The 22664-nt window shown below is 47.4% G+C and overlaps 9 protein-coding genes across 9 annotated transcripts; 4 read left to right on the top strand and 5 right to left on the bottom strand.

Annotated features, from left to right (window-relative positions):
* Positions 1-1375: 1375 nt before the first annotated feature.
* On the top strand, positions 1376-2962 carry FPOAC1_006843 (uncharacterized protein; the record flags this gene model as incomplete). The annotated part of the gene is made up of 1 exon (XM_044851316.1): positions 1376-2962. The coding sequence occupies one exon, from the start codon at positions 1376-1378 to the stop codon at positions 2960-2962; it is 1587 nt and encodes a 528-aa protein (XP_044710028.1).
* An 864-nt stretch (positions 2963-3826) lies between these two features.
* Positions 3827-4510, top strand: FPOAC1_006842 (uncharacterized protein; the record flags this gene model as incomplete). The annotated part of the gene is made up of 1 exon (XM_044851315.1): positions 3827-4510. The coding sequence occupies one exon, from the start codon at positions 3827-3829 to the stop codon at positions 4508-4510; it is 684 nt and encodes a 227-aa protein (XP_044710027.1).
* Positions 4511-4653: 143 nt separating this feature from the next.
* On the bottom strand, positions 4654-5664 carry FPOAC1_006841 (uncharacterized protein; the record flags this gene model as incomplete). The annotated part of the gene is made up of 3 exons (XM_044851314.1): positions 4654-5007; positions 5067-5243; positions 5299-5664. 3 exons carry the CDS (start codon positions 5662-5664, stop codon positions 4654-4656), a joined length of 897 nt encoding a protein of 298 aa, XP_044710026.1.
* Positions 5665-6677: 1013 nt separating this feature from the next.
* Positions 6678-8634, bottom strand: FPOAC1_006840 (uncharacterized protein; the record flags this gene model as incomplete). Its single annotated transcript, XM_044851313.1, has 2 exons — positions 6678-7140; positions 7196-8634. 2 exons carry the CDS (start codon positions 8632-8634, stop codon positions 6678-6680), a joined length of 1902 nt encoding a protein of 633 aa, XP_044710025.1.
* Positions 8635-10096: 1462 nt separating this feature from the next.
* On the bottom strand, positions 10097-11777 carry FPOAC1_006839 (uncharacterized protein; the record flags this gene model as incomplete). The annotated part of the gene is made up of 3 exons (XM_044851312.1): positions 10097-10708; positions 10758-11545; positions 11600-11777. 3 exons carry the CDS (start codon positions 11775-11777, stop codon positions 10097-10099), a joined length of 1578 nt encoding a protein of 525 aa, XP_044710024.1.
* A 297-nt stretch (positions 11778-12074) lies between these two features.
* Positions 12075-13377, bottom strand: FPOAC1_006838 (uncharacterized protein; the record flags this gene model as incomplete). Its single annotated transcript, XM_044851311.1, has 2 exons — positions 12075-13285; positions 13335-13377. 2 exons carry the CDS (start codon positions 13375-13377, stop codon positions 12075-12077), a joined length of 1254 nt encoding a protein of 417 aa, XP_044710023.1.
* Positions 13378-14545: 1168 nt separating this feature from the next.
* On the top strand, positions 14546-15736 carry FPOAC1_006837 (uncharacterized protein; the record flags this gene model as incomplete). Its single annotated transcript, XM_044851310.1, has 1 exon — positions 14546-15736. The coding sequence occupies one exon, from the start codon at positions 14546-14548 to the stop codon at positions 15734-15736; it is 1191 nt and encodes a 396-aa protein (XP_044710022.1).
* Positions 15737-16926: 1190 nt separating this feature from the next.
* Positions 16927-20123, top strand: FPOAC1_006836 (uncharacterized protein; the record flags this gene model as incomplete). Its single annotated transcript, XM_044851309.1, has 2 exons — positions 16927-17106; positions 17214-20123. The coding sequence occupies 2 exons, from the start codon at positions 16927-16929 to the stop codon at positions 20121-20123; spliced, it is 3090 nt and encodes a 1029-aa protein (XP_044710021.1).
* Positions 20124-20717: 594 nt separating this feature from the next.
* FPOAC1_006835 (uncharacterized protein) lies at positions 20718-22247 on the bottom strand (the record flags this gene model as incomplete). Its single annotated transcript, XM_044851308.1, has 3 exons — positions 20718-21193; positions 21242-21451; positions 21503-22247. 3 exons carry the CDS (start codon positions 22245-22247, stop codon positions 20718-20720), a joined length of 1431 nt encoding a protein of 476 aa, XP_044710020.1.
* Positions 22248-22664: the final 417 nt, after the last annotated feature.

The following is a 22664-nucleotide window of genomic DNA, read 5'->3' as shown; positions in this document are numbered from 1 at the left end:
GTCGATCATTACCGGAGGATTTATCCAAAGGGCCGTCTATCCGGACTCAAGAGGTGTAGTCCTACAGTTACAACTCTTGGCAGATTCAGATACTTCATATGGCCTTGTTCAGATTTTCGATGCTACTGTAGTATTGAAAATCCTTGTGAGCCTGTGGAAGCAACTGACATACAAGGCTCAAACTAGCATGCATAACATCTTGGGACTTTCAGTATACAGCGCGCATCGGCACTCTCGAAAGTCTTGTCTAAATGAGACCCATGAGAAGAAACAATAGTCGCTGTAAACAACTGAGCCTGGCAAACTCTTTCTAAAGTCACAAAGAAAACTTCTGCCTCGCCGATGATCTCCTCGGATGTGAGAAGGCTATGGTTCTGCAAGATGATGTTCTTTCAATCGTGCCCAAGGCATCAGTAGTTCAGCTACTCGTTTCTATTAACACCCCTCTCTACTGAGAACACGAAGTAGCTAGTCTGTCTGATCATCCTGATGAGCTCACCCAAGGTTAACCAGGCACAGTTTGAGGGGCTGCGAACATGACAAGCTGCGCTTTGATCCAAACGATGCTCATGGATGGCGGTGTAGGTGACAAAACCAGATGAACAACGTAGGCAACTTCTGATGCATTAATATATAAAACATCCTCCAGACTTGCTGCCCTAAGCATAAACCCTCAGTCGTGGGACGTAAGTTGGAACATACTAAAGCTGCTGGGTAAGTTGCTTGGGCGATCATTGGAACAATTTAGTTTTGTTTGTTCTCATGTTATAAAGGACTTGCTTCTTTCTGCCCTCTTGGAGAGAATACGACGCTCCTACTTATGAAATGGAGCAATGAGTTTAGGAAAATACATGAAAAATACGCCAAGCAGATGATGACTGTGTGTGCTTTCTCATATTTATTAAGTTTTGAAAGTAATAAACTTCTGTTACGATAATACATTGAGTTTTGATGCAAATGGGCCTTAGGGTATCAGAAAAATTGGCCGCTGTAAGCCTAAGAGACGAAATCAGTAGGCCACTTTATGCTCTTTAGACTATAGCTCTTAGATTACTTATTTTTATAACCTAAAGACTTAGGAGGATATTTTTTCTGCTACCCACTAGATGGGATCTTTATGCTTTCAAACTTCGAGATTTGGAAGTCATGCCAAACCCAAATACACCAACAAATAAAGCTTAGTGAGTGAATTCTCTCCATAAATATTTCCCCTCTTCCGTTTGAGTCTTCTCTTCTTTTCTCATCTATTCATCTCACCTCCGCCAAAGAGAGACAACCCAAGTTTCAAACGACATAAACTGGGTTCCAAGTCTCTTACCCTGCCAGCGGCAAAGTCTCTGATACCTCGAAAATCATATCGGCCAAGTCCAGGAACATGGCCAATACACCCCCTCTTCATGATATCCGCAACTCAGCGGCAGACCATGTATTCCACATCCTCGAACTTGCACGGCAGATCGTGTATGAGTTGGAACTCAAGGATCTTTTCAGAGCATTACCGCTCACTAAAGGCTTATGGGAAAGCCGAGAAATATTACCAGATGGTTTTTGGGCGGAACGTTTGAGACGTCTAGGCTATCCGGACCATGTTGTTCAGGATACCTCACAATGCCTGCGGACTAGCTATATTTCCATAGCTCAAGCCGTTGATGGTATCAGCCGATGTGTTATGCCGGAGTCAAATCGAATCAAAATGGAGCCGTTCCCAGGTTTCTCCTATTCATCGAACTGCGAAAACAGTATGGTACCGCCATTGATATCCCTGTCTTCTAATTCTCTAATGGGGCCACGGGAGGGCAATCTGTATACCCTCGACGGCAACGTTTTCAAGTTGTTGAAGACTGTGGTCGCACTACCATTCATCAGAGTGTGCGAAGGCCATTCTGTTTTGACTCTAGGGCCAGACGGTTCTATCATTGCGCGGAAGTTAAAGGATTGGTCGCTAATAGCCCGATTCGAGAGATATATTCATTTGAATGGGATCATGGTCGAGAGAATTTGGTTGGTTCTTGAGAAATACCTCGTTGGCGTGTACAACCTACCTATGGAAGAACAAGAGGACGAAGGTGCCGAAGGGGACGGTCAATTTAAGGTCGAAATTTGGAGTTACCAACAAGGCCTGAAATGTGGACAGTCGATCCTCTCCGGGCAGTTTTCTGGGTTCCACCACCTCTCACGTTTCTATTCGAACGGGGAGTGCGAATACATCACAATGATGCCCCATTACTCCCCTGAGCGAGTCATATCGTGGAGGCTCGACACCACCTCGGTTACCATGTTTGACCACAGCCTATCACCCGACCAACTCTGGGAGGGTCTTCACTTTCAGATCGGCTACGGGGTCGTGAACGTGTTAGACAAAGACGGCAAAGTTTCACATTATTGGGCAGTAGACGGCAGAGATGTATCCAAACCAGTTGCCTCTATGCTCGCAGAATGTGCGTCTTACCAGACTCTCACGTTCTCCGACGGGTGTAGAGTGAAATTGGCCAAAGATTCGTGCGTGTACGATAAAACGGGAAGACGCATAAGAGGTCTTCTGGCACAGGACTCAGACAGAAGACGACGACGCCTGAATGCCGTTCACCTTGCCGGAAGACCCCTGCCTACCAAGCATGATTTGTTGAATTCTATGTACCAGTGTGGTGGCATAATTTTCGACCGATTCATCTTGACTATATCTTTCCTTCCATCTTCTTCGTTCGTCGAATTCAGCGAGACGTTACTGATCCTTTACTCGAAGGAAGGAGATATGTTGGGCGAGTGGATGCTGGAAAGAGAAGAAAGAGAAATTACTTGGTTTGTTGACATCCTTGGGCGCTTGGTGGTTATGTATTCGAAGGCGGGTCGTTTGGAAGAAATTGAGGTGCTGGATTTCAGAGGGGACCTGTCTGAATCTGCGAAAGAGGCAGCTGACTTCCAGGAACTTGTTACCTTTTCCTTCAGCGACGAAACAGTTTAGATGATTAGGTAGGTAGTTTAGATCCATACACGAATACAAATAAGCTTATCTAGTGGGTAGTAAAAAAAATGACCTCCGAAGTCTTAGGGTACAAAAATAAATAGTCTAAGACCTATAGTCTAAAGAGCATAAAGTGGCCTACTGGTTTCGTCTCTTAGGCTTACGGCGGCCAATTTTTCTGATACCCTGAGGGCTTATGTCTTGAGTTTCGGGTTGTTGACTGAGGTTGCAAGAGGAAGAAGTTGCTGCTGTCTGTTCAGCGCGACCGAAGCTTCCTTTATAACCCACATTATGCCGTATGAGTCACGCCTTGGTTAGGAAACCTAGTCTTGAGAGAACCTTAGATATGAAGAATTATTAATAAGTTGGTCTGCGTAGATAGATTAACCTTTGTTGAAAACCTTGAGGAAATTGAGAAGGCCTGGGCGAAAGCTTAAGAGATCATAAAAAAACAAATATCTTGAGTTTCCTCCCAGTCAAATCGTCTTACACGATGGCCTGCCCAGTCAGGCTTGGCGTGGTAGACATAAGCTAGTCTAGATAAGAACCGAACCCCTCTAGTGGGTAGCAGAAGAAATGACCTCCTAAGTCTTAGGTTACAAAAATAAATAGTCTAAGAGCTATAGTCTAAGGAGCATAAAGTGGCCCACTAATTTCGTCTCTTATGCTTCCAGCGGCCAATTTTTCTGATACCCTGAGGCCCCTGTCCCATAATTTTGTCGACCATGAACAGTTAGTCTAGATCTAATTTGAAATTCGCTTTATCTCGTCTCACTTTATTATTCTCCCTTTTACACAAACATACACTCGCTCAGCCTTACTAGGCTATTTTCTTCAAAGTCACTCTCGTTAAAATAACATGCCATGGAGCTTATAACATTCCTTCTCCGAGTGACTGCCTTCACTCTCTTCGCAGTCATCCCAACCGTTCACGCTGCTTATTATGACATTCCCTATAACATGACAGCCGGCGAAACCTTCAACGTCACAATCAAGCAGAATATTGATCCAAACTCTGAAAATGGAAGAGCATCCGACTCTTATCGCGTCTATCTCGCCCAGACACCGCCCGGATGGGGCACAGGACCAGTTTGTTGGCTCCAGTATCTAGTTCCCCGAGATGAAACACAAGTCAACATCACCATTCCTCCCGACGTGGCTCCTAAAGGCACACGTATCAGGCTTTCCACATGTCTTACCAACTCAAAGAATGGCAGGAGAGTCACGGGTTTCGATTACAGCGGAAGGACAGATATGACGGGGTTGAACGGAACTTGGAGTCAGGCCGAGTTGGATGGACGGAATGTAGGCGACCAAGATGAGGTTTCCTGCTCGGCTTTTGGCTGTGTCAGGGATTGCTATAAGCAGTACTACAAAGGGGACAAGGATGATGAAGAGTACGACCGAAAGTCGTATGCTTGCTGGAAGGCTTGTGCGAGGGATTTGAATCCAGCAAGTGCAGCGTCTTTGAATGCCACTCCGGTCAAGAGCATATTAGGACTAGGTGTCGTGGTTGGATTCCTTCACTTGATAGTTGGGGCATTATAAGAAAAGATTCGTGTCGTCTCGGGGTAGTTTGGTCATTAACAATTCAACCATGGGATTTACAACTGCCGTAAATAATCAAACGAATCGAAATCATTGATAATTTGCTAGGAGTCTATGGAATCTAACATCTACGAGTTGCTAGTTCAGTTCTTATACAAGGCGCGCAAAGCATCCACCAGTTCCTGCTCTCCCCTAACAGTCTTCTCATCGTATACAAAGTCCTTGGCAATGACTCCACCTGCAAATCCAGCAGTTGTCATTTCCTTAAACTCTTCAGCATGAGCTACAGGAACAATCTGCTTCCAGTAATCAAGCAGCTGGTCCTCCTCGACAAGTTTCAGCTCAACCTTTTTACCAGTGATTTCTTCGACTGTTTCTTTCAGATCAACAGAGCCGTAAGCTCGAGGGCCAAATATGTTAAAGTAATGCGGACTAGGCTCGGCAGTCGAGGCTAGGAGAGAGTTTGCGCAATTCGAAGCTACGTCTTTGAGTCCAACCTGAAGTCATAGGTTAGCATTGATTTTCTTTGCACTCTGAAGTTATGAAAGTTACTCACTAAAGGGATCTTGTAATCAATGGGTGTGATCCAAGAGTGTATAATAGGATTTTCTTCTTTGGCGGCGTCGAGAAGATGGGCAAAATCTTCGAAAAAGTAGGTAGGTCTGACTATCACAACCTCTGGCACAGAATCTTTCAAAAGCTCATCCGATATATGGTTCAACTTGAGAACACCCTATTATCAGTTAGTATTATACCTCTCAAAGAAGATATGGTGTTCATAGACGTACAATACCGCTTGAATTCTGAGCTCCAATGGCCGAAAGGATAACGAGTTTGTTCACGTTCGCATCCTTCAAAGCCTTCTTGACATTGGTAGCAGCTCGAGTCGCCCATTCACCCTGATCAGTACCGTCATAGGTAGGCGGCGGGATGTAAAAGACAGCATTTGAGCCTGTAAAATCGAGGCTGCTGCCATCTCCTACATCGCCATTGACAGTTTCAAAGTTTGAATTCTTGATGAATTCGGCTGGAGCCTTGGATGGATCTCGGTAAACAGCTCGAACAAAAGGTTTGTTATCAGAAGCTAAGAGGGCTCGAATCGTTTCTCGGCCAGCTTTGGTTGAGGCTGGTAGGACGGTGATATGATGGGGCATCTTGATGTGGTTGATAAATAGGAGGTTGGATGGTATGGATGAAGCTGGATGATGATACAACTATATTTTGACCGGCAATGAGATATATATTTATATTGATACTCTCTCTAGGCCATCAACTCTACAAAAGAGATACTATCTACATTTGAAATCAGATTTGTCAGATTGCGGAGGAAGTTCTTCTAGTATCATATGTCGACGTAATTTCACGATCCTTCGAAAGTCAAAGAAGTAAAGTACACACAGGCAGGGGGCCTCTGAAAGTCCGAAGCACCGAAAGGAGCCTCTAGAGGCTTGGCTTGGGGATCTCCAACAAGCATAATAGGGCGCCAAGGAAGCTTCCATTCTTCCACTATGGCCGCTAGACGCAGTTCCACTCCTCCGCAAGCTAGAGGAGTGAACTCCGCGCAGACAAACGCGGGCTTTCAGAGTCCGAAGTACCGAAATATGCTTCCAGAGTCTTGGTTTTGTGGATCTCGAATAAGCATAAAATGGGGTGTTGCATCGGAAGAAGCTTGTTTCTCTTAATGCAAGCTTACAAATACAATTGTATCTTATTTGAAGAGTACCCAGGCTATTCCGTGGTCGATCCTTGTTTGTAAGGCTGTATCGTCTCAATCTAAGCGCAGTGTGCGTATAGAAGGAGCTCGCTCTGTCATTTCACGCAGGACGCAATCCGTTTAGATAAGGACTAGTTATGGGTCATAAAGAACAAATCACCTTTGACCAAGGCCCTTTCAATTTAGTAAGTTTTGTATTTATTAGGGTATTACATGAAGATAAAACGGTCCATAGCCGTCTTATATCATGGGCAAGTACATAAAATCTAGAGCAAATTTCCTAACGTGGTATCTAAAAACAAATAACTTTTTTGGCAAACGCGTTACATCGTCATCATCCAACAGACCCAAGCCAAAGAAAACGCCCTGATTTCGAGAGGATAGATGGCGCGATGTTATTAGATGTTGCTAGTTGTTTAACTGGCATATGGTGTGAATAGATGGTGGTGAGATTTATGCGGTTTCCTTCCTGTTACCACTTGCGATACTGTCTCGTCGAGATCTGACAGCAGCCAAAGCAGTGTCGTTCGCGGTCTCCTTTTCTTCCTCCTCGGTGGAGGAACCAGATCCAGGTGCAGGAGGAGCGGTGGGAGCGTACTTGCTTCTCTGGCGAATCTTGGCACCGTACTTGTAGAAGATAAAGGGGATAGGCGCAAGGACGACGGCGACGCAACCGAGAAGGGTGGCGGCATATTGAATGCCCATGCCATCAAACATTTGACGAGCGAACAGAGGGAAGCCAGCACCGCAAAGTGATCGGAGGAAGGTGTTTCCAGCAATTGCGGAGGCGGCAAACATAAGATAGGCGTCAACGAGGTAGTTGAGAGCCTGGAGGAAGATGGACATAAGACCGAAACCGGTGAACAGGCCACTCAGAGCGGGAACAATCCAGTGGACCTTGGCAGTGTATCCAGTCCTAGAAGAGATTAGTATTGTCACAGTTATTATATACGGGTTAATGCGTTACTCACCACCCGAACCAGAAGATACCAATGGCAAAAGAGACACCACCCGCCATAACATTAGGTAGTCGCCATTCGGGAATGGGAATGCCGTTATTGGCGGCGAGCTTTCGAAGATACCAGGGCTGCTGAGCAATGACTGTAGCGCCGGCGATGAGCTGGCCGACAATCATGCCGAAGAAACAAAGACCAGATTGACCAGAGCTGAAGCCGTGAACACCGACAAAGACGAGAGGGTAGGCGGTAAGGAAAAGGTAAAGAATGCCGTAGATGAAACTCATGTAAATGGAAAGCAGAAGGATGATGGGCTCAGTAAAGAGCAGACGCAGAGGTCGGGAAAAGTTCTTCTGGACAAGCTCCTTGAAGTCAACCTCAATTTCCTCCTGCTTAGCATGGATACCCCAGTTCTTGGTGCGACGTCGTAGATCAGACGCCTTGGAAACGAGAATGACTGGAGGATAAGTCTCCTCCAGAAAGATGACGTCGAGAATAAGAGCAGTGAAACCCATGATGGAAGCAAGATACTCGGTCCATCGCCAGCCAAGATGAGACTCAACAATGAAACCACCGATGAAAGGAGCCAAAAGAGGACCACTGAAGACGGACATTGAGAAGACAGTAATGGCAGTACCTCGGGTACGGTTGTCAAACATATCGGAAAAGACAGCTGCAACGACGGCAAGAGGACAGGCGCCAAAGAAACCACTGAAGAATCGACAGAGAAGAATAGTCTGGATATCCTTTCCGGTAGCACATGCGATTGAGAAGAGGGAGAAACCAAAGACGGAGATGAGAATCGGTAGGCGACGTCCTTTCAACTCAGATAGAGGAGCCCAGAGCGAAGGTCCGAAAGCAAAACCGAGGACATAGAAGGTAGTTCCAAGCAATCCAACCTCGTTGTCAACGCCGTACTCTGAAGCGACAATCATAGTGGCGGCGGAGAAAATGGAGGATGTGAAAGCCGAGGTCATAGTGGTGAAGCCCAGAACGGCAGCAGTAATAAGCTTCTTCTTCAATGGCCAATTCTGCGAGTGTAAAGGATCATTGGGTCCGTCAAACTCGACGACATACTGCTCCTGCTCAGGCAAGGGAGGGGGATAAGGCTTTCCAGCTCCAAAGTTGGGCAGAGGCTTCCTGGATGCGCGCGAAGCAGTACGAGATCGCAGACTGCCTCCAACGGTGGCATTGTGCTGACTGCGGGCAGTTTGAATGCGGCTAAGTTCGGTGGGATGGCGCTCGAGATCGTTCTGTGTTGAGATACGGCTAATGCTGTTGTACTGGCCGATGGAACGGCTTCGTCGACGGGCTGAGTTCTCGGAGGATGATGACGATACTGTAGAAGTAGAGATGACTCGCTCGATTTCATTGCTATCTCGCTGTTGGTAGCGCTGAGGAGAAGCTGCACGCTCTGCATCGAGCAGCTCTTGATCCACGATGTTCCCCGACATCGTTGGTGTAGTTTCTGGGGTTCAATTAAGTAACAATGGGAGGATGCAATGAAGTAATATTGTAGAGAATAGAGGTGGGCGGAATATATCCAGTATATAAACTTCCAGTCCTCAAGTTGTTCCAAGCTGTAGTGCAGCTAACAGGTAACTATGACGCTAGGGTCCGATAATGGTTCGTCGGGAAACAGCGAGATGATCGCGACGCTAACCAATACGAAAAGGGTCAAGTCAAGCAGTCAGAATGACCCGAGTCAGACAGAGATGGAAAGAAGGAATCGACTCAATTAATATAGATACTGATAAAACAGTTGAACTACAAGAAGTAAAAGATAAAATAAAAGCTCATGATCAAGGGGTCAAGTCATGTATAAGTATCATGTAATGAGTGAATCCACCCAAGGAACAAAGTCAGTCGAGAACAAGACAAACCTGGTAAAAAAATATTTTGCTTCGGAAGTGAGATCCACTTATCCTCGGCATCCACGCTCGGCACGGCGCCGCACAGGCTTATAGCGGGCTTGACAAGGGTCTGAGCACTGGATTACAGTGAAGAATAAACTGTAGCTGAGCCCTATATCCGAGTAAACACACGCTATATCCGCTGGACGGGATTATTGATCAGTTTGTTTGATGCAGCCAGCTTACTGATATGCACTTTGTCAGCCATCAAATCCTTTCTCGGCCGTATATCTCAAGCCTCAACGGAACCGAGTTGCCGTGCATGGATGCACGATAATCTATCAAAATTCCAGTCCATTTTCTATCCACTGTTGGGCTTCAAAGGTTCCCATGCCCCTGATATTTACTAACGTTAGCCCCCGTCGTTCCCCTAGATCCATTGCCATATGAATGCTGAGATCCAAGATTTTCGACAGCATGGACCAACTCGTTTACTGAGAATATGCCCCTGAATTGTTATGATTATGGATACAGCATGAACTTGAAGTCTTGATTTGACTGTCACCTGTCTGACCGTTGAATGGTTTCTCTAGCGTTGTCTCATTATCGTAACATCCGCAAAACTCACCACCATCAACAAAAGTCCTCCCTTATCTTACATACACGCATCATATTTCGCTACGTCGCGCAAATCATCAAGAAAGATCCGGTCTGGCCAATGGAGGGAGCCTGGAGGGAGCCGGCCGAGTTTGATGCTGAACCTGGTTCCACCTTTAAGCTTCTCGAAAAAGCTTAGACATGCACGATGATGTAAAACCTTTTCGGCCACAGCGATTCCCATTTCCAATTGCGCCTCTCTTTTTGGAATTTATTTTGTTTATTTCCTGATCGGCGAACCGTTACTTACCGCGTATAAGCCGTCCATCACATCGCCGAACCCCCGAACCCCCATCTTGTTACCCACGGAACACTCTCGATCCTACGGCCAAGAAACAGATATTCTTATTCCTTCTATGCTAAGTCAGCGTACAACAACAGCATCTATGTTCTAAATTCGGATACATTATCGCACGCCCCAACCATCGTCCAGTAGAGCTGTCGCTTCTTCGAGACTCAACCCCGCCGTCTCGGGATAGATGCGCCATACCAAGAAATACCCACCACCACATATAATCGCATACAAAACGAACGTCCAAGATGGACTCAATAGGTCCATCAATGGAAGGAACGTCAACCCTACAACAAAATTGGCAGCCCAGCTTGTCGCCGTTGCTACACCGCTACCGAGCGATCGAACCGCCAATGGGAATAGCTCGCTTTGCATCCAGGGGACGTTACCGAGACCCAGCGCGTACGCTGCGACGTATACCATGATACTCACAAGGATGGTGAGGGCCGCCATTTCGTGTCCTGCTGTGGCGGGGGGTTCGCCGGCTGTTGTGTTGATTCCCGTTGCCAACGAAAGGAACGAGAAGCCGTATGCCGACAGCAACAGACCAACAACCATAAACGGTATCGAGTATAGAAGCACCCTCCTTCGACCTATGCGATCTACAAGTCCCAACGCAGCAACAGTGCCGAGGAAGTTCGTGACCGCAACTACCATTGAGGTAAGCGTAGGGCTTTGGAAGCCAATAACTGTAAAGATGGTTGCAGAGAAGTACATTAGTGAATTCTGCGATAAAGTTAGCCATGTAACAAGCGTAGTCCTTTTGATCACTTACAAATCCGCAAAGCTGCTGCAGTCCTTGAAGCAGACACGCAATGGCCAAGGCTCTACGGTTTCTGCCTTCACTGATGAGGACTCTCCATCCACCAAGCCACTCCCACCGTCCAGATGCCTGATGATCACGCAATCGTTCTGCCTCATGCTCTTCTCGCACTTCGAGCTCGATCTCCTTGATGACCGCATCCGCATTGTGGTGTAACGTATCGCCGTTTACTCGTCGAATAACTTCTTTAGCCATGTTGGATCTACCAACCTTGACCAACCATCGCGGCGTCTCGGGCATAAATGCAATCATGCCTCCCTGTAGAATCGCAGGCAACGCACCCAATCCTACCATCCATCGCCATCCTGTCGCTGGGGAACCGTATGTCGAAAAGGCCCATCCCACGATGTAGGCAATTACCTGACCCAAGGTAATGAACATAATATTCAGCGTTACCAGGCGTCCTCGGTGCGCAGCGGGTGCCACCTCAGCAATGTACAGCGGCACTACAAAGCTAGCTGCGCCTACTCCTGCGCCGATAATGCATCGCCCTGCGACCATGATCGGAACCGTAGAACTCCATGCTTGTAGTAAGGCGCCCGCAATAAAGAGAATGTCGGCATAAAGGATAACGTGCTTGCGTCCAAGGCGATCGGCGAGAACGGAGGAAAACGGCGAAATTATCAGGGCGAATAGCGACGTGGAAGAAGTAATGATTGATTTATCCATCGAGGTGAGTTCGCGGTTCGACAGCGATGTCCCTATCGAAACGAGGGTAGCGGATACGACTCCCGTGTCATCTAGAACTATATGTTAGCATAACTTTTGTAATGAAAGACAGGATGAATACAAACATCCAAAAAGAAGACCGCTTATACCAGCAGCGAAAGTCAGGGCCAGGACAAATGTGCTGGGCATTCCGCTTCCCGTCTTACCCGCTTCAACGGGAGATCTTGACCCTTCGGTCGTATATTCAAGCTCCTCCTCTTCATCACTATGGCCTGCAATCAACGGCGCCTGAGAACTGTCCATTGTATCGTGCGGAATGCTTCAACGCAATTCCACGATGCTGTGGTATGGTAAGAGATCATGGGCATGGGGTTAGTTCTTATGATGGGTGATCAGCACCCCTGGTCACATGGGCTGTGCAACTGAGGCTAGTCAAAAAGATACATGTTTCTGTGCCATTATTGTCGATAAGACCAAGTAGTTCTCTAACATCTACCAATAACAACTACCGATAGTTCCGGCACTGATTCCAATCATGAACTCCGACCTGTAATTCATTCATCCTTGCATTATCCTCCATTAATTCTACTGTGAAGCTCTTCAGCTCACCAAGTTCTTATTCTTCAGAAAATAATAACCATGCACAGCCGCCACACCCAATGGTTGAAGCACCAATGGCAACCGATGCTTTATGTGTCTGCTCATTGACTTTGCCATGACAGATTTGGGCGCTCCAGGCGTATACATCCAGTCCTGTAACAATCCCCATGTAAGTTCCTGAACTGGACCGACACGCGCAAACATGACCTCTTCGAAACTCTTGACCGCCTTGTCTAGTTCTTGATCGCTCTTATCAGCCGCTCCATTGATTGCTTTGGCAAGTAGCATCGCATCATCAAGAGCCTGGTTAACGCCTTCACCAGCGTAAGGTGTCATGAGATGAGCTGCATCGCCAATTAGAGTCAGGCCTTGCTTGTGCTCCCACTTACTGCCGACAGGAAGCATAAATAGCGATCTTGGGTTACAGCGGCCGTTTGATAATTCGATTGCTTGTTTGAGTCGAGGGTCCCAATCCTTATATCTTGTCTCGAGCAACGCCCGTGTCGTCTCCTTCAGATCGTGAGGATTGAAACCACAAGTTTCTGGCTTGTACCAGTCCGGGCTGTCCGTCACAAAACCGCAGTAAACATTTAAACTGCCATCACCCATTTGTTGAATGGTTGTGCGGTTGCCATCGGTACTGGCAAAGATGCTTCCTCTGTTCACCAGCTTAGACAGCTCTGGAGCGTTCTTCTCAGCATCTGTGATCTCCAACTCAAACATCCCGATACCCGCAAATTCCGGAACGAGACTTGGATCGATTTCTTTCCGGACTTTGCTCCACGCGCCGTCTGCGCCAACAATGAGATCGAATCCGTTGACTGTAGTATGCTCGAAAACAAGGGATTGACCTTGGACCTTTTTGAGATGGTAGCCCCATTTGATCATACCCTCGGGTAGTGAATTTGATAGGATCTCTCGGAGACTAGAACGATCAATTTCAGGACGTTCTTCGATCTTATTGTATTTCCCGACCGCGTTTCGTTCGAGATGGTATTCCAGGTCCTTGTCCACAATGGCCATGTATTGTCCATCGTAGCGAGCGTGTTTGAGAAAGTCATCAAAGAGTTGAGCTTCCTTGAGAGCTGCGAGGCCTGTAGCTGTGTGTAGATCCAGGGTACCTCCTTGAGATCGGAAGTTCGGATGAGCTTCACCCTCGAAGACAGTTACTTCTGTACCTGCGAGGTGAAGAAGTCTTGCTAACAAGCATCCTATGGTGTGTTAGTGAGGAGTCAATCGGACGGACTAGTTGATGCGTACCAGCTGGGCCTGCGCCAATGATTGCTATCTTTCGATTGCCCATCTTTGAATTGTGTTTATAAATGTCTAAAAGAGTAGTGAGGAATGTAGTTGAACTTGAGAGACAGGATTTATTACAGTTCATGATGGCTTGGCGCCTCCATCATTTAAATACATTTTCCCATCATAACCACAGCCACCATATTCCTTCATTCCGGCGGTTTGATTGCAAGTAGACACAACTATCTTACAACCGGACTTTGCAAGTCTAGATGGAACCCCGACGGGTGGACCGGCTATTAAGTTCAGCCCTGCTGAAGCCGCGTTAAGCTATTTCAGGCATCTCATTCGACCTGGACGTGTTGTGCATAGGGTGGCAGCCACTCTCCCATATTGTTTCTGTCACAAGTCAACGTTGCACCGCTCCCAACGCCTACTTAGTTCAATCTCCCACAGCGCCGGTTTCTTTGCTTCAACACTACTGCTATCAATGATGACAGAGGCTTCATGCCACGCTCCCGTTGTTCTGAGATGATGACGTTTGCTTTCAGCCCTGCCCAGAGGATTGGTTCTAAAAATAGTGGCTGCTTCGTTAATATCGTTTAGCTTGCATTCGACGATCGGTGCAGGGACTTAAAAGTAAAACCCCGTTCCCGCTCGGTGTAAGTCATGGTTGCAATCATGGGATATCATCCTCAAGAGAATGGTATAATTCAGCCCCTTTCCCCTGTACTGATTGGGAAATCGGACAGATCCTCTTCTGTTAGTTAGTGAGCTCCAAAGGAGTAAAGCTTTGCTAACATCTTAATTTTTTATTTATACTTTCATGACTTTTCGCAGGAGTCCAAATCTTTTCAACAAACTTAGTGCTTCAACATTCGTGACTGGAGCCTAGCAGTTGCAGAAAGAGTTTTCTGAATAGTGTTATTATCTATCTAAAATGTAACCTTGATCTTCTTAGGATATTATTTAGCCCTTTAGACTTTTTTTTTATCTGCTTCATCTGAACTAAATAGTTGATTATTGCCATGTGATCAGCTTTAATCGCGAAAATATAACATACACTTTAAAGCTTGATTGATATAGGTATCCCTCGAAGTCTAATGCGAAATCGATACACTTTAAAGCATAATTTAACTCAAGAATTCAGTAATTTTATACTCGTAGGTATTTTGGCTATATTTTCGATGATTTTTCTTCTTATTGTCTTCTCATCACAACGCATCAACACCATGGCTTACATCTATCATCTACCATGTGAGCTACTGCTCGAAATAATGATATATTGCAACTCGGATGTTCTTTCACTTGTGAAAGCTTTCCCTGTCACCTTGCATGTCCTTCTCGAGAACCGAAAATTGTTTGTTACTCGTATGTTGGCTCGTTTCGGCGACGTGGATCTTCCCTCCTTCGCGTTGGCAGGGCGTCTACGCCATATGAGACAGCAACCAGGCTTCCACACTTTGTCGAACTTCATGGTTGAGAGACATCTCGAGACCCTTCTTGACCAGAATGCTGAAGAATCTGAGCCACCATGTTTCCACAGGTTCTCGCTCGCAGCACTCTGTGTATTGTTGGAGGTTGGAGAAGATGCAAAAAATATTTTTGACACATATCAACAGCAACTATCAGCATCAGCAACAAGAATACTCGGTGCTGAGCTCACGCCAGAGGAGCTTCAACGTGTTCAGTCGTTAATAGAACTAACACGAGAGGAGCGAAAGCTGTTTATGGACGCCGCTTTCAACTATGAAAGTCATTGCCTGGCTTACTACCGAGGAAACCGATTTTTGTTCTACGTCAGCAGTGGGAGATACTTCAACTATGGAGGGACGATACGAAAACAATTTTTTGCCAGACATCTATGGATGCCTTGGTCCAGTCGCATGAATACCTTTGGTAGGTTTTACTGCATTCGTTTTTACATATTGCAGAAACATTGGGATCTACTGTCGATTGTTGCTAAACGTCTCGAATCTATCCACGGCAAGGTCGAGTTACAAATCGATTGGTTCATGCAACCTGACGAAAGGTACTTGTTATACTGCTTTCAGAACAACGATTTCTGTCAGCAGCTGAAGGAATACATCTGCTTCCTTACCTCGCAAGGTCTAAGCATGCTCACAAGACTTCAGAGAATAAGTCACCGATGCTTGGCCGAATTCACTATAACAACCTTCATTCAGTTCACAATGAATAGGGGTGACGTTCGCAGTCCGTGGCATTTGGAGAGGGATGAGTGGGCGTGCCTTAACTCTACACTCCCTCCTAGATTGATGAACCTTGGCCAGAACATATGGGAGGACATGTGGAGTCATGAGCATCCCCTCCGGATGGCAAATCAAAACATGGTGCCATATCGTGTAAACTCGGGCGACGAAGAACAATGGGAGAATTTCTGGTTTCTGATTAGAGTTAGCTGATCAATCGATCACTCATTGATACAAAGGCGAGAAGGATGTTGCTTACTCAAGGGCTGGCTTGTCTAGGTAGGGTTCAGACAATTGAGGTTGCTCATTCCTATGTCAGCTAGTTCAAAATGTCTTGACAGCTATGTTTACTGGCTCTAGGAGGGAATGTTGTTTGGCCAGCTTAAATCTCGATGAACAAACCAGTTCAATTATTCTGTTCTTTGTGCCCACAGACGTACTCCTCCCAAAAGCATGGCTCAGACTCACGGGGTAGTTCATCGAAAGCATAAAACAAGGTCCTGACTTGTTAACCCCGGATCCATGAAACGGATAGCCAAGACGGCTGTAGCGTTAAAGCCGTTCCCTAGCCGACAGCGCATTTTGCGGCAAAACATATAGCAGGTCTACTATTATGGCATAGATGATATTGTTATAGATTTGCGACATTTTACTGTTATTGATCATTATCGTGTTATAAGTAAAACTCGTAGATTCATGCCTAGAAGCATGTCTTTAAACTGGAGATTCATCTTGGAGTTCAATTACTGGACGATAACGAAAAGGGTTTGGTTTTCTGAGAACATTCCAATTCATCGTCCCAACGGCTTTTGGACGTTAGATACCTACCTAGCAAAAGAAACAAAAGTAATTGGATGGTATTTCTCCCAGTCTCGTGGATAGGTCAGGTCGTAGTAAATACCTACCTACTTTCAGGCCTTGCGCTTCGCTGTGGTGGCACGTGCTGCAATGCAGGGGTATCGTCGATACAGATCAAGCAAAGCCAGGTTAGGTTGGGCACTGCACTTTCAGCTACCTCGACTATTGGGTCACTGGTAGAGTTGCAGGTCATCCATCCACCACCATCATCATCCATCGTACACTTCATACTGTACTCGACTCAATCTCAACCTCTCTTTACTTTTTATAGTCACTTCCACCCCGATACCCTCGCTATATCGACAGCTTTGTCCCTCCCTTGCGACGCCACCACCCGCTCTTGCGATTTCTCAACAGTTCATTCATTTTGATGATGCCTCTGGCCCCTCGAAGGCCTCCGAAATCCGATCATTAAGCAATTCCCTCGGCGCTCAATCCCCAAATTGTCCTTCTCGACCGGGGTTGCCACTCCTTCTCATTTCTTCGACCTCTATCGATTACATATTTCCTGCCGCGAACACCAGATATTATAAACATAAGCCGAAATGCAAGCTCCGTCATCCGGTTCTCAACGCGCCTTTGCCCATCGTCGTTCGCCTGGCGCTGAGCCTGGACCACCACCTAATGTTCCTGTTCGGTCCATCTCCCCAGCACTGCAGGCTCGGGCCTCGAGCGCCTCAGCGAGGTCTGTACAATCCACTGGCTCTCGAAGGATGAATCGTGAAGTAAGTATATAATTCGCAACGTGGGCAATCTTGTGCCCTTGCCGAGCCCTGCTTGCCCCACGTCTATGCCCGATTACAATCAAGTTGCTGACACCCTCGTTCTCCAGGGTTCTGGTGGTAGCGGTTCGAATATGCCTCTATCGCAGATCGAAAAGAGCGTCACCCACCTCCTCGTTGCAACGAAACAGCTTTTAGAAACCTTGACGCAATGGTCGCGGGGACAAGCCACCGACAGCCAGGTGTCAGACGTTTACGTGCGCCTGGGCTACGAATTCAACATGGCTTGTCGCGCATTCACTGCCATTCATGTTGACACATCTGACTTAGGAAACGTCCCTGATTCCTTGCGACATATACTTGAGGCGACGCTGAGCCAGGAGGCCAGCGCTGAGAGCTTAGAGAAATATTTGCCCAGGATCCGCGACATAATTATTAATTTGTTACACGGTCTGAAGCGCAAACAACAGAAGCTACGCCAGAAACAAGCTCGAGATCGCGACGGCCATGCGCCGCCCGACCGTGCAACCAGCGTCAGCACAGTTGGCAGTGGCAACAGCGGGCTCACCAACATGTTGGAGGAGGGTCTAGAGAATGGGTTCCAACCTCCACCTGAGGCGCAGCCGACTGAAAACTTACCATCGTCGAGCGGTAGTACGAACCGGTCTCCACGCCGCTTCAACGCTCAGCGTGAATCGTCTCGACAATCCGCGATATCAGAACAGTCTTCACTTTCTAGCAACACGATGCAAAACATGCCCGTGGTACCACCTTATCCTGAAGGCGAGAGCTCAATCCCTACGGGACCTAGTGCACCTTCTGGACCTCAGGGAGGAGAACTCAACATCGATTCGTTTCCTCCTCCGCCGCCCACTCCGCCGGACAACACTTCAAGCGCCCTGGCAGCTCTGCAGAAGGGTGGAGACTTAGAACGACGAGCTTCACGTCGGTACTCTCAATATCAAATATCCAAACATCTAGGTGGTGCCAATGGCGTTCCAATTTTGCCTTCGCAAAACTCGCCCATACCCAATAGAGGAAGAAAGGAGGTTCGAGAATCCCTGCGTGCTGTACAGGGTCGACAATCTATCCGGCACAACCGCAATAACTCAAGTCAGTCCATGCGAGCAAACACGGCCGAAGACTCTCCTGTCAGGATACCAGACAAGGTCTCTGAAGAGAATCCCGCAGCAGAACTGCCCTCCAAAATAGATAGTCCTGTGCCCCAGACTCCAGACGACGCATATGCTGCCAGCGCGACACTTAGCGGGCCTCCTACGGACCCTATGTTCTTTCAGGACGATGGTAATTCGCCCGAAACACCCAGAACTGAGAAATCCAAGCCCGAACCCGAGGTTGTACCCACACCACCATCAAAACCTGCTGCAACATCATACTTCCAAGACTCTCCACCTCCAACACCTTCAAAGGATCTCACCTTGTTCCTACAGTACAAGTCTAAAGTGAAGAAGTTTGTTTTGTCAGAGGGAAGGGCCGAGCTCACAATTGGACGGTTGCAACTCGCTTTTATTGAGAAATTCTCTTGGAATACACAACAGAATGGCGCAGATCTCCCCGAAATCTACATTCAAGACCCAATCTCCGGTGTACGCCATGAATTGGAGGATTTGGCTGATGTGAAGGATCGAACTGTTCTTGTCCTTAACGTAGAGGCTTTGGACGAGGTAAAGAGGCATATCGATGAGGGAATTGCTTCTTTGGCGGACATCGTTCGTGATGTTAAGCAAACAGTAACAGATCAAGGGGCAGCCCTTCAACGAGTGTCAGACCGGCAGCAGGAAGCAGCGAACGAGATGGCTCGACTCGCACTATCACCACCAGCGGCAGCGGCCTCGGCGGATGGAGGAAGAACACAATTTACCTCCGGACGCAAGTTGAATAACAGTCAACTCGGAGAATTAAGGAGCCTTAAACAAGACCTGGCTGTTATGCGCCAAACCTACTCTAATTTCCAAGCCGATATCCAGGATTCGATGGCTACTATTCGTACCAAAGCTGCCAACGTCAAGGTCGCCGCGACCAAGGCTGCTATCCCCGATATCGAGGGCGACGCTGGCTACTCATACGTTACTAGCGGACGCAAACAACTTAACGGTGACTCTGACCGATTGGTTGGTAAAGTGGACGACCTCCAGGATCTTATTGAGGACCTGCGCAAGGATGTGGTGCACCGTGGTGTCCGACCGCTACCAAGACAATTAGATTCCGTTGGCAAGGATATCGCGACTTTGAGCAAGGAATTGAAGAGAATGGAAGAATATATGGTTCAGGAGAAGCCCATCTGGACCAAGATCTGGGAGAAAGAACTAGAAGACGTTTGCCAGGGTCGTGACGAGCTTCGCCTTATGGAGGATCTTTTGGTTGATCTGAGAGACGATTTGGAGAAGGCTTCCGAGACGTTTACTCTTGTGGAGCAGGCGACTAAGGAACAGATGAAGGACAATGGCACTGGTGCCAGCGCTGGAAACGCTCGGCAATTCTCAAAGGGTCTCGTCAGCCTCGGTAACAGTACTGACCAGGGTGCGGCAAAGGAGGGTGTTCTCGGTGAAGTGAGAGCTTTACAACCAAACCATGAAGATCGCCTTGAGGCTATCGAGCGTGCCGAGAAGCTCCGCCAGAAGGAACTTGCAACGCGAAACATCAACCCCATGCATCGCGAAATCGTCAACTTTGTCGCAGATGGCAAGCTCAAGAAGTCTGGCGGGTTTGAAGAGGTTGAGCGGGCGCGCAAAGCCAAGGACGATCGAATCAGACGAGAGGTTTGGCAACGCCAGAACGGCATCATTCCTGAGAATCCCATCGGCGAGGAGGAGGTGGACGGCGAAGCAATCCAAGAAGCCATGGATGATGATGAAGCTGAATTCCTTAGACAAATGATAGCCGAGGAAGAGGCCGCCGCGGCAGCAGCAGCAGCAGAAGGAGAGGACCAACCCCCACCTCCGCCACCAAAGGACGGCGATGACGATGGCAAAGGGCCGGAACAGCCGAACGGCGCATAGTCATGCTACTCGTGTGTTCAAGTATACATATTCTGTCATGTCTAGATCGTTTGGTGCGGCCCATTATGTTTACGGAGATAATGCCTGGGATGAGGTTTATGCGAGATTGTTTGAACGCGATGCATGTCGGTATGGTTATGGATATTCTCGTACTTAGGGTTTCTGGTAGTTTTAGTCGGGATTTTGTCATAGCGGAGGCGAATGGGAAATATCTGTCGTTCATCTACTAAACTGCATAGTTATACAAGTGATGCTTCATAAGGTCCCGGGGATGAAGGGGTATGCCACAATATTGAAAGGATCCTTTAAATCAATCACGCCGTCTTTATGTTTAGAAGAATATATGTAGAAACGCTTTCGTAACTCATTAATGCATAGTATCCCTAATCTATTTGTACTATTCACGTCCACTACACTCGATATAAGTGTCCATAATATTGTGTTTCTCATAGCGATTAAGATTCCTCGACGTGATCTTATGCCCACCGGACTACCCGGGGGTGGTTATAGATGCAATGCATACTAAATGGTCTCCGAGGAAACCAGCAGCCAAGTCACTCGTTGCTTGTCGAGGTCTAGGGTCTTCGAGACCATCTAATCAGACATTCCGTCCTGCTCGGGGCTGCATAGCACCCTCGCCTTGAGTATAACATTTCGGTACTGTAAATGCCCTCCATGCTCATCACCATGTTTAATCACCCCTGGGAAAGCGACACAGCAGATTTCTCTCCCCGTTAATGATTCTTCGTCTTCTCCGCCTAAATCTTCCATCGTTTCAGATTCAAACATGATTCTTTGGTGTGGTAACACTGTAGGCATGTTGACTCGAAGAACGGCTTTCTGAACAGTAACGAGGCGCGCGAGCTCGATCGAGTTGTTGACAAGAACTCGTAGTCCGCTGTCTCGAGCTTCTGAGGGAGATGTGCCACACAGTGCATCGAGAAGACGGGTTATTCGCTTCAAGATGACTTCGGTAACGGAGGATGTTGATTCCTTAAGAGAAGATGAATCTCGACGGAGGAGAGATAGAGTGGAGGACCGCCATTGGTTGATGGCTTCGTCAGAGTCGGCTGCAAGAGTTAGCGAGTGGTCGTATTAGCTAGTGACAAGACGCATACCATACGAAGACAGCAGTTTTTCTAGTTGCCTGAATTGCTGCGTCTGCTCTTCTGTTAAGCCGACAAAGTAGGCGTCAAACACCATCTCGACTAATATCCTGGATACAATAGATTGTAGTAGATAAACCTTGTGTGATGATGCAAGCTCCTCATACATGGGCACAAGCTCGCTAATCTCAGCCAACGTCGCCTCGTCTAAATTATCCAGATCTGCCCGATATTAGCGCTCGATATCTTCCGATGAGAAGGGATCTCACTAACTTATCTTGGCTTTGCGAAAGTTGACAATGACCCAATTCTGAAGACCGTTACCTAGCCGTGCCATTCCATCCCCAAAGACCTCGTCGCACTCTTGCCCATCTGTTCTTGTGCTGTTACTCACCCACTCTTTCAATCCTCGTACTTGACCCCTCAGTCCCCGAATCTCATCATCTCGCTCTTTTAGTTCTCGCCGTAGAACCTCCCATCCTTCTCGAAGCTCTTCGCGCTCGCCTTCTCGTACTTCGACTTCAGCGCGCAAAAGCCGTAGCTCTGTATCCGTCCGTAGATATTGTTGGTTCAATGCACTGTGTTTGGCCTGCCAGAATGTCGCCGTCTCGCTTTCGTTCTGGCTGAGCTTGTCCAATTCGCGGTGGAATTCGCGTTCCATGATGCCCATCTCCTTCTCGAGGTACGCAATCTTCTCATCCTTCTCTTTCAGAGCAGCCTCTAGTCCTCGCTCTTTCTCTCTCTTGTCTCTCCGTTCTTTGCGCTCCTTTTCACGGTCCTTTTCCTTTGTACTATTAGTCCCTGTAGCTGCGCTCTCCTTCTCTTTGAGCGGGGCACCGCCATTGTTGCTGCTCGTCTCATGTGTCTCTTCGGGGGTCGCGTTGGTGGTAGCTGCCATGGCAACTTTTGCAGGCATGGCGGGCATGCTGGTTCGGCTATTGTTGCTCGAAGCACCGGTTCGTAGGGTATGGGTAGACGAGTTCCCGGTGCCTGGACGGCGCTTTTCAGAATTGTTCATGGCGGTAACGAGGCGGAGCTGTCAGATCTCGGTGTGGTGTGTGTGTATACCTCCACTGCAGAGGATCGGATCGTCAAGTCGTGGGGTCCAAAGATAGGCGATCCTGTTTCCACATTGTTTCTGGCATCAAGTGCGGTGGAAGTTCTATTGAAGCTTGGCTGATCGCATGGAGAGATATCGGGAAGTTATGTTGATGACGTTGGTTTCTCTATTCTGATGCCTGGAGGGGACAATTGATTAAGGACTTTAGGCGACCATCCACTGGAGGGTGCGCTAATTCTGAGTTTATAACAACGTCGGTGTCAAATCCACGTCAAACAACGACTGGGGTTTATGCCTACGGCTCACATGGAACGTACGCAATTCTCATGCATTATAATGTATTCCAAGTGTAATTAAATACCAGTGTTCTTACAG

The sequence above is a fragment of the Fusarium poae genome, chromosome 2 (genome assembly GCF_019609905.1).
Source record: "Fusarium poae strain DAOMC 252244 chromosome 2, whole genome shotgun sequence".
In the NCBI taxonomy this organism is placed as follows: Eukaryota; Fungi; Ascomycota; class Sordariomycetes; order Hypocreales; family Nectriaceae; genus Fusarium; species Fusarium poae.
Note: the sequence above shows the minus strand (reverse complement) of the source record. Positions and strands in the feature narration are given on the sequence as shown.